This window comes from Solanum verrucosum, unplaced genomic scaffold (genome assembly GCF_900185275.1).
Source record: "Solanum verrucosum unplaced genomic scaffold, falcon-dt-bn FXZP01000654.1, whole genome shotgun sequence".
NCBI lineage: Eukaryota > Viridiplantae > Streptophyta > Magnoliopsida > Solanales > Solanaceae > Solanum > Solanum verrucosum.
In genome coordinates, this window is record NW_026020450.1 from 45790 (window position 1) to 57219 (window position 11430).

General features: G+C 33.6%; 2 protein-coding genes across 2 annotated transcripts; both read right to left on the bottom strand.

The window, feature by feature from the left end:
* Positions 1–2216: 2216 nt before the first annotated feature.
* LOC125808604 (protein LURP-one-related 10-like) lies at positions 2217–4354 on the bottom strand. Its single transcript, XM_049488282.1, has 2 exons — positions 3798–4354; positions 2217–2854 (listed from the first exon to the last, which is right to left on the bottom strand). The coding sequence occupies exons 1-2, from the start codon at positions 4065–4067 to the stop codon at positions 2486–2488; spliced, it is 639 nt and encodes a 212-aa protein (XP_049344239.1). The 5' UTR covers positions 4068–4354; the 3' UTR covers positions 2217–2485.
* Positions 4355–8491: 4137 nt separating this feature from the next.
* Positions 8492–10831, bottom strand: LOC125808586 (cactin-like). The gene is given in 2 exon segments (XM_049488262.1): positions 8492–8842; positions 8845–10831. Coding segments are annotated over 2 exon segments (2031 nt in total). The 5' UTR covers positions 10796–10831; the 3' UTR covers positions 8492–8762.
* Positions 10832–11430: the final 599 nt, after the last annotated feature.

The window sequence follows — 11430 nt, forward strand, 5'->3', positions numbered from 1 at the left end:
AACCATTTAAACCAAGTGTTTTTTTTTTCAATCTATTAAATGAAAATTTCCACCTTTACTCACTAGGAAATGAAAGCCCTAACATTACCTCCAATCTCATTTATGTGAAGTATATCATAGTGCTATTTATGAACTCACAAAAATTTCAAGTAACAATTTAAACATTTAAAAGCGTGTTTGGTTTTGTACAAGTAGAAATGAAACATTAATTTGAGAAAAGGATAATATATAAATAAGCCTTTTAACTTGGTTTCAGCTATATCTATGCACTTCAACATTGAATGGACATTAATAGACACTTAAACTTATATAAAATTCAACAAGTAGATACATACGTCTTACGTGACATAATATATATAGGACTTCATAGGACACTAAATTGCCATGTAGGACGACACGTAGAACGAATGTATCTATTTGTTCTATTTTATACAAGTTTAAGTGTCTACTTGTGCTCACTCAAAGTTCGAGGACAAAGATATCAATTAAAGCCAAATTAAAGAACATATTCATGTATTATGTCAGTGACACCTAAATTTAAATGTTTAAAAAACATAGATAATAGTAACTCATGAGTTAATTAGATGATAGACATTTCAGTGAAATTCACACAAACAGTGAATTAAATATAGTGTAAATGGTCTAATTATCGGTACTTGTAAACTCCTTGGGAGGATTTCCTAAACAAAGATAAAATCAAGCATAAGATAGTACTCCCTCTGTCCCAATTTATGTGACATTTTTCATTTTTTGAGAGTCAAACAATTTAAATTTGACCGAAAATTTGTGCATCGAATCTTAATTTTTTTTGAAATGAAATTTATATATTTGTAAACTACGTAAAAATTATTATAAGTCACAATAATTGATAATTCAAAATGCTTAAAAGATCTATGAACAATTTACGATCAAAGATAGACTTGTTTGAATCTCGAAATTCGAAAAGTGCCATATAAAATGAGACGGAGAGAGTATCTAAGTAGAAATCAGCCTAGAAAACCTTGACATCTTAGCTTTTAACATATCCTTCGTCACAATTTATGTGATGTAAATTGATTGGACATGAAGTTTAAGAAATATGAAAAGACTTGACAATGTTTCAAAACTATCTTTAAGATAAATAAAATTTTGAAGTGAAAAGTACACTTTTGTGGACTTTTTACCAAATAAGTGAGACGTATAATGTTGGAAGTGTAATTAGACATTTGTTGGATAAGAAAATGTCTCATTCTTTTTCAAACTTACTAAGAAGCAAATGTGTCTCATTCCTATCTGTTTTTTTTTTGGGTTCAATATGTGTAAAGAAGCAATTTAAAAATCTTCTCGATGAAGGTCAGGAAGACACAAAGATTTCAACTGTCATATCGAGGATTGTAACTTCAATAAAATAATTGGATTGTGAGAGAAATCTGTGAAATTAGATAATGGGACCTGAGGTACACAGACTCATCTATGTCATTTAGTTAACGAATAATGACATGGATCAGCCAAACAAAAATAACAAATGAGCCAAATTTTTCGATGAAATCGTTCCTTATAAAATGGCAAGATGCCTTTAATTTCACCATGATTGATGAGAGATGCATAGTATAGCTCACGGATGCTGCTGATGAGGTCACCAACATCAACATGTCCAGTTCTTCAACGTCTTCGAAAGAAGCTAGCTTTTCAGATAGCTGTTGGTTTAAATGGCCGTGTCTGGGTTAATGGTGAGCGAAAATCATCCATCATCGTTGTTGTAAATACAATAATGAACTCTGAGTTCAACCATATAGCTTCTAGCAGTTAAACGAAGTCATGGATAATGTGATTGTAACCAGAAAGCGGAATATACATGTGATACAAAAGTAAAATTTAGAGTCTGGTGTTTATGGTTGTTTATCTTCCTGTGTGTTGAAGGGCTTATGATCAGTCTAAATTTGAGAATTTTACTATAGCGTTGCGTGTGATTTGATACCATCATATTTTAATAGAAATTTGATAAATAGTACTCCCTCCGTCTCATTTTATGTGAGGTAGTTTGACTCAACACGGAGTTTAAGAAAGAAATGAAAACTTTTAAAACTTGTGGTCCAAAATGAATGATAGAAATTTGTGTGACTGTAAATCATTCTATTAAGGGTAAAATAGATATTTTACAGTTAAATTGTTACTTAATATAGAAATATGTTATTCTTTTTGGAACCGACTAAAAAGGAAAGTAAATCACATAAATTGAGAGAGTATATATTTTTATTGTTTTCCTAAAATGTGTTAAAATACACGGATAATAACTTATTACATAATGAAATACGAAAAAAAAGTAGACTATCGTCTTGATAATAACTTATTGGCATTGCCTGAAAAGCTTGCAAACACAACAACGTTACACACTTATACAACATTAGCCAAATCTGGCAATCAACTACACTTAAAATTAAAGCCAAAAAAGCGCAGTTCAAACAAAATATACATCAAGCTACTGGCAATGCTAGCGATAATAATCTTAATCTGAACGATCCTCATTAATCTCCTCCAGAATCACAATGAGAGCAACAACAAACGCGTAATCCACGTTTGGGTATACAGTGACACCAAAATTGTCTTTCCCAAGTAGTATACTTTGAGCAGTGTGTTTCCTGTGCATTTGAGCAATTATAGTAGACGAATTTCCAGCATAAATAACACATGATCTTTCAAGCCAACTGCCTTCAATTCTGAAATCACAAACCTCTTCTGATGTGTTGTGTGCTAAGAATACATCCAATTTGGTTTTGAATTGAAGAAGTGAAGATTTTTTTACACTAAAAAGGAAATCTTTTGTGTCTGTGCTTTCTCCTCTGTATACTTGCCATCTTCTATGGGCACTCAACATCTGAAAATGCAAAATTGAGAAAATTAAATTAATAAATGTCATGATGAATTCCTTCGCATAGCCGAATATCCTGTCTATAACAATGACTAGCAGTACGATGGAATGTGATAAAAAGGCGGAGTAGGTAGTTTTCAAAAACTATGGTTGCTTTCTCGCTGGTGTAATCGTGATCATGAGTTTGCAGTGCACTTGAATATGATTGTTTTAGGGGCGGAGCTACAATTCTGTTAATCTAGAATTCAATAAGTTGTCTTTTCCTGAATCCAAAATGCATAAATTCAAAATCCTTCCGCATATACTACATGCTAATGGTATCTAAAGTTCCTTTTTTGGACACTATAAAACAGAGGAACTACGATTTTTATAGCAGGATTCAATGGACCAGTAATAAAGTTGACAGAGTTTGAGAAAATGGCAAATTCTATGTAATTTGCTTTTCTGAGGGAAAATGACAAAGTTTTATGTAATTTGCTTTTTTAAGGAAAATGACAAAATAAACAAGAAAAGTATATATTAGCGTCTAATATTCTAGATATACGTGAATCAAATCAAATCAAATACATAAAGATCCATATATTTATATATCTAGTGTGATTCACATGTATTTATTATATATATATAGACAAATCTTACTCAAATCTCTTCTTATTTTAATGTATCTGCCTAGCTATCTGATTTAAAATCATTAATTAGTGTTATATAATATAATTATTATTATATCTCAAATTATTTAGTAAATACCATAAAAATGTTTTAATGTCTTTCTTTTTATAACTTTCCATTATGGTACATTCGTTATATTTACTACAAAGTTCAAAAAGCATCTTTACCTATTATTTCTTTTCTTAAATTCCGTATCAAATATTGACAGGACAAACATTTTTTTACTGTGTTTCGGTAAATAAAACTCAACAAGATTTACTTATGGGAGTAATTAATTTACCTTTTGTTGAAAAGTGACGAGAGAGTTTCCGGCAGCATCAAGCAAAATCCGGCGATCACGGAGGCTGAAGAACTTGCCTTTAACCTTAAAAACAATGTTTCCATTGACATCGGTAACTCCGAAAGCACCTTCAGACCAAGTCATAAGTTTCCTTACGACGTTCAAATCGACTGGATATGGTGCACAGAACTGTGGATTTATAATTGCTACCTGATTTTGTACCGGCATAGGCGCCGGAGCTTGAGGAGGATAATTACTTGTTCCTGCCATACTTAATTGAACTAAAAATTAGAGATAATTTTTGAGAGATTTAGAGAGAAAAAGAGAGATTATTCAGTTTTGTGAGTATTGAGATTTGGGAATTGGAGTGTTTTTATAATGGAAAGTTTTGTTGATTAATGAAGAAGATAAAGAAAGGAAAGAGGGAAGATGGTGAGGGAATTAATTTGAAATAATACTATATTAAGTTGGTCAAATGGAAACGAGGGTCGTTTTTTTATCCTTGTTAGAGTTATGCAGATATTAATAATAATGTTAAAAAGTATTAGTAATAATATAGGAATTAGTATCTTATATCTCGTACAACACAATAATACATAACTTAATATTTTTTCTGTTTCAATTTATGTAATACAATTTAAATTTGATTGTGAATTTAGACATGAAATCGTCAAGATTTTTCAAATAAAATTTATATGTTTGAAAACTATTTAGATAGTACTATAAGTTATCACAATGGACCATTCAAAAATTTAAAAGATATTTTAAAAAGATACTGTCAAAGATAGAATTGTGTAACTCTCGAGATTCAAAATGTATCACATTAATTAGGACATAAAAAGTATATGTATTCGTTATAAATATCAATTAAACTTCATATTAATTTTACACATAAATAATTTATTTCTTATCTATTTTACAAAATATTATATAAATTAAATAAAAATATATATAAATAACGCATTTCTTATTAGATTATCGAAACATTATACCTCTAATAAGTGTTTGGAATAGTTCTTCGTCGGCGATGTCAACGCGTATGAAGATATTTATGTATTGTGTCGATCTACACTTGACGCGGGGGACAATATTCATTATTATTGTTATCTATAAATGGGTGATGCACTCATTAAATCATTTTATATGCTTGAAAAATATTTTTCGATAATTTATTTTAGATAAGATTAATTTTTTCTATAGTTAGTCATACTTTCTCTATTTATTTGCCTGCTTTATTTATTTTTGGAAATTTATTTTGTTCGTCTTATTTTTTTTATATAATTTTTAATTCTAATTTTTCACATGATATATTTAAAATCAAAAAATTAAAAGTATTTTGATACATTCTATATATCTTTAATTTAATATTATAAGATTAACCTCATGTTAAATTTGAAAACGGAGGAAGTAATATAGATTAAAAACTAAAAAAAACATAAATTCATAATATTAAGGAAGTAAGTGATAATTTTAAGGATAAATTAAGTATTTAATTAGTTGAATGACCTTCTTAGTTATATAAAGATATTTATGTGATTTATTTTTATTATATGGAATAATCTCAAATAGTTGACTGAGCATTTGATTAATGTGCTCCTCATATTATTGTATGCTACAACTTGATTGACCAAATAAAACTTCTCTATGGTGTCTCCTTATCAAAAGGTCCACAATGGTAATTCAGTTCTGTTTTAATTCTTTTCTTCTTCTTTTTTTTAATTTGGGGTTGATATTCATATTAGAGTCTGATTAATTCAGATTCACATTGTGTAGGTCCCCATTCAGAAGGAAGCACTCCCTACCAAGAATGTTTTCATATCCAGGATTCGAATGCGAGATCTCTGATTTAAAGAGAAGAAGTTTCATCCACTGCACCACATTCTTTGGAGATAGTTCTGTTTAAATTCTTCCTGGCCACAAATCATTTTTTTACCTCCCTTTTTAAGTTGACTCTTTCAAATATGCCATTTTAGAAAGATGCATATTCTGTGGCAACTATATAATAGCCAATTAATTATGAACCATAAAAGAGAAAGCAATGTAAATAACAGAAGCAGAGCCAAAAAAATTAGTTTATGAGTTTTGCTTTACAAATAACTTTTACTTATTGAATTCTCGATAGATTATTTATACATATTAAATGAACGTTTTGAGCTTAAGCTACTGGATTTTGTCGAATATATAACCAAAATACTGGCTTGGGCCCAACCCTATTGATGATAACAAAGATGCATAATTTTTCCTTGCTATAATGAACCATTTGACAAGAAATCATGATCACAACTAGAAGATATTTTATAAGGTAAGGCAAGGAACAAAAGACCCTATGTGATTGGCCCTTCTCCGGACCCAGTTTATAGTGGACACGAGCTTAGTGCATACTACAACAAATAAAGAATTTCGTAATAATTATTCAGCAACAATAATATAATACAACTATTTATAACTTGTAAAAGCTTTAGCGATTTTGGATGCAATGACATCGATGTTTTTGGCACAATATTGAAAAATCTATTGTCATTTAGTGGCACTACACTTACGTCAGCATGGTAATTCATGTCTTGCTCAATTATATTTACAACTTATTGCAATGACCTAGGTTTCTTTTCAAATATATGTCACCTCCCACTAGCAACAAGTCCCAAGTAACTCTGTCCACCGAGGTTTCTTTTCATGATCAAAGATCTAGATAGTTTGAATGATTATAAACATAATAATCTTGAAAAATATCAGCCAATGCCAATGGTGGTGGAAGATGTGATGTTTTATCTAAAAGAAAAGATAAGCATTGGAGTAATCGAGTGGTCAAAATTACAGAGACATACCTTTGAAAATTAAGCCATAGTTGAAATTTGTTGAGTGGATGGAAATAGCAAACACTATATACAGCACAAACCTCAACTAATTGGTGGAAGCCAGGGAGGCATATATAGTTGGGGGGCGAGGGGGGGGGAGTATAATATTGCTCAAAGTTGGGTTTCAAATTGTCCTTGTTTTCCCTTATTTCAAATTTCATAAAAGATGTGACCTTTTAGAGACTACACATTTGTGTAACTCAAATTACAGTACAACACTAAGCTCTCTGAGTTTGGGCTTCTCAAGCTAATTGACCGGAATCATAGCCATATTGTGAGCACAATAAGAGGCACTCCTGGTTATCTAGCTCCCTAATGGTGTAGCGCAACAATGACAGGAAAGGTGGATATCAATAATTTGGGCATGGTGATCTTAGAATAGAAATCTTGCACAGAAACATTTTAGGCTATCTGAGCCGGAGGATCGAAGGGTGGTGGTTGTCCTAGAGTCTTTTTCAAGAAAAAGGCAGAGGAAGGGCAACTGGTAGATCTGATTAACAAACACATAGAAGATATACACTTTACTGGGAAGAAGTCATACGGATGAAGCATGTTGTTATATGGTTGTTAAGGTCGTGGAGGGTGTTCTCAACATTGAGAAGACCAAATCATAGCTCTTAAATCCACAAAACAAACAGAATGGAAAAAGCAAATCAACTTTGCAGATTCGGCTTCATTGGTACCTTCAATCCTATAAAGGGCCAATGTGAGTAGAAAGCTCTGTTTAGCATGGACAGCCCTACACATAAGGCATGTTTAACACAAGACAACCTTAGGAAGAGAGAAACCGCAGATGTTTTGATGGAATATCAACTCCCATAAGCACCATTAAGACTAAGGTGTTTAGTTAGTCTTTATAATTGGCACCTTCTCTCCCCTGTAAACAGTATGGATAATTTTTTGGATTTTGTTAGCTCCTCAACTCTAGCACAGTAGCGTTTCAAGGGGGTTTATCTTTTTGGCAGCTTTACAGGTTTTTGCACAGTTAGCTTCATGTTATTTTCATGTTTGAAGCAACTTTGCTTTTAGTTGTAAGCATTGCATCTTCTTGATGCCTTTCTAATGCAACTTAATTACTTAACCAAAAAAAAAAGCATTATAGTTAAAGTTCTGTTTGTATTATTAAAGCATATCAATCATGTTATTCTGTCCAAGTCCAACCATACCTCCTATAAAACATAGCAAATTCAATTTCACAAAGAAAATCAACTTATTCCTCAAACTTCCGTCCCAGACCTCAAGAGAAAGCATGAGATGAAAAGCACTACGCATAGAATTAAGCCATGGGAACCTCAAATTTCACAATTCCTCCCAATACAAGCAAATGAAAATAATTGAAAATTTACAATTCCCAAAATCCTATAATTGTAGCAAGCTGGAAAGACGCTATCGTCATCAATTCAGGAAAAAAAAACATAATTATAGTTAGCCAACACCACTCACCTATTTGGTCAGAGAAGACATTGGTAAATAACACCTTAAGGGTAACACTGTTTCACAATCAAAAAGTAGTAAAGTAGAGGGAGCAGCATAAGATACGAAATTAACCACTGAACAAAGATTTTCACTCCAGTTCAACTTGAATACTACATACATATCAGTTATAACATCAAAAACTGTACCAATGTTTCCAAGAGTTCTCAATGGCTTCTGGAATAATTGCTAATCATGAGAAAAGTTCTGCATATTTTGGAGGCATGAGTGTGGTTACTCAGGAAAGGACACTAGATACGTTGGGGTTCTGTAAAGGGAGCCTTCCAATCAGGTACCCGGGGCTCCCGATGACACAATCATTCAGTGCTAACCTCTACAAGATAAGCTAATTGGTAGAATTGGATATTGGACAAACAGATTCTCTCTTATGCAAACGAATACAAGGAACACTAAAAGACTAACCTTTAAAGGTTGTCAGCCATCAGTGACTTCAGTTCAGCAATTAGCACAAATTAATCAGAAGTACTCCAGATTTGTATCACACTTTATGGCAAGTTGACAAAATTCTTCGTTCATGAATGAACATCACATACAAGCTGGCCTAACAAATACATAAACAAGAAATGGATAACAAAGCACTGAACTTTGCAACAAGCAGTGTGCTTCTGGAAACCCATCAACGACGGTATCTGTGACGCTTGAAGTTAAAGTACAAATGCAGAATTCCTCGGTCGAATATGCACTTGAACCCTTTTTATGGGAGTACTCCCATTCTCTGTTAACAATTCGGAAAGCTATATCCTCATAAGGAGGACCAGCATGGAATTTTATGATGCAAGTATCAGCACTATCTCCATCTTTCTCTATGACATAAGTTGGAGCTCTTGCTTTGTCAACAAGATCAGGATAGAAGATATTGAATTTGTATCCCTGCACAATCTTTGGAGGTGGGTTGTCATGATCATAATGAGTTTGATTATACTTGTTCCATTCATAACCAGTATGAACACGGTTAAAATACTTAGGCTTCCTTGGCCTATACTTGTCATGCCACCAGTACACCTGTGAATCAAGATTAATTTCATCATTTGAGCCAAATACTACATCCCCTTCCTCCATTGCTCCCATAGTTTTAAAAGCCTTCTTCTCAAAGTTGTCTTCCGCAGGAGTTGGTGGCAAAATCTTATCTTGGGCACGTCTCTCTTCCAAAACAGCCATACGTTTCCTCTCGAGTATTGCCCTGTCCTCTTCAGGATCAACTGCTTCTTCTTTATCATCCCCGTGCATTAACACAGGCGAATAAGAACCAGCCTCTTCATCGTCTTCTTCTTCTTCCTCCTCCTCTTCCTCCTCTTTCTCCTTAACTACCTCATTCAAGATTGGTTCTGGAGACATGGCTCGAACATCATTTTGCTCATGATCCGTGTCTTCCTCATCAGTCCTCAATGTCTCTTCCACCTCTACATCACCGCTCTCCACTGGTTTCTCAAGATGCTCAAGATGTTCACGCAGCATTTTCGCTTGAATTTCCCTCAAACAAGCCTTAGCCTTGTAAATCTGAAGCCGTTTAAGAACAGCTTCCCAATACTCCACTACTTTAGCAGTACCAGATCGCATTTGTGATTCAATTTGTGACTGCAATGCTTCTAATTCACCATACCCTTTACCTTGTAACAAAGACTTCACATCTGTTTCAATGCTGGAATGCAAACCCCTCTCTTCTGCAAGCAATTCAGGTGGTAACTCCTCTCCGCGTACTCGTGCTTTGTCCATTGCTTCCCTTCTCCTAGCTTCAGCCAATTCCCAGTTACAAACCACCAAAAGGGATTCCCAATACTGTATATGCAGTGGTGTTTCCCTATCCAAATCAATATGCAATTTTATATCCTCTTGAAGTTCTTCCATCTCTTTAATAGCCAAACCCTTGAACACCACATAAGGCTCATCTATTTCCACATCGAAATCTCCAGAAGGTTCTAATTGCTTGATAAGAACATCAATAGGCTTAACACGACCTTGACGAAGACGAATTTCAGTCCGGACTTTGCTCTGATCGAAATGAAACTCTTCTTCCTTCTTCTCCCAATCCTGGAACTCAGCTCGGGCCCGTTCTCTAGCTAGCATCTGTAATTCTTCTTCTCGTTGAGCTTTTTCCATTGCTCTTTCTTCTCTCCTTTTCTTCACCTTTTCAATTTCAGCCATTCTTTCTTTCTGCCTTTGCTTCTCTGCCTTCATCGAGAAGGAATCGAGCGGTACACCTCGAGTAACATCTCGTTCAATTTTTTTCCGCCAGACAAAGTTTTCGTTCAGATTCGAATCTCCAAATGGATTTGAATCGTTTGAGTAACCAGAAACATTCTGCGTTTTCAACTTCTTCGCTACTTTCGCTGCCTTCTTCTGTGCTTTTTTAGCCATATACAAAGCAATTTCTTCTTCAGTAATTTTCTTCTTTTTCTTCTTTCGCTCGTCGTCACTACTCTCTTCGTCTGCATAATCATGATTTCTCGATCTGCTGCTATGACCTCGACTTTTGCTTCTGCTACTGCTTGAACGGCGGCGGCTGCTACTCGGCGGAGCAGAATCGGATTCGGACTCGGTGTGAGACATTGAATCGGAGTCTGATGCAGTGTCGTCGGAAGATCGGCGGCGACGTCTGCCGGACTTGGACGCCGTCTTTCCTTTATTGCTACGGTTGCCGGAGGAACCCATTGCGGCGGCGGGATAAGCTATGAGATATCCTATAATCAGATTGAGATGAATTAAGGTTTTGGGGATTTTTACTTTCTTCTTTTAAATATATATATATATATATATTGTTAAAAAAATAAAATATTAAAATAAAAGAAGAGGAAAAAGTAAATATATATATATATATATATATATATTGTTATAAAATAAATATTAAAATAAAAGAAGAGGAAAAAGCAGTAGCAATAGAAAAAAGTAAAGGAGTAATTTCCAACTTTCTATATATACTAGTAAAGAAAGCTCGGGCGCTGCCTGGGCCCAACATTAATAAAGTTATATTGTTACTCTCTCCGTCCCATATTAGATGAGAATCTTACTAAAAAAAAAAAAAATCATATTATTTGAGCACTTATTAAATTATGATAGAATTAATTAATTCTTTTCCATTTTACCCTACAATTAATATGACCATTCCTATATTGTATGTGTATTTTTTGTAACTCATTTCAATGTGCATTGATATGAACAAAGGGTAAAATGGTGAAGTCTTCCAGTGTATTAATGATTTCTTAATCACCGTGTAAAGTTGGAAGTGCCCATCTAATATGGGACGGAGAGAGTATAGTTTATGTATTGTTATAAAATTAGTAAAGATT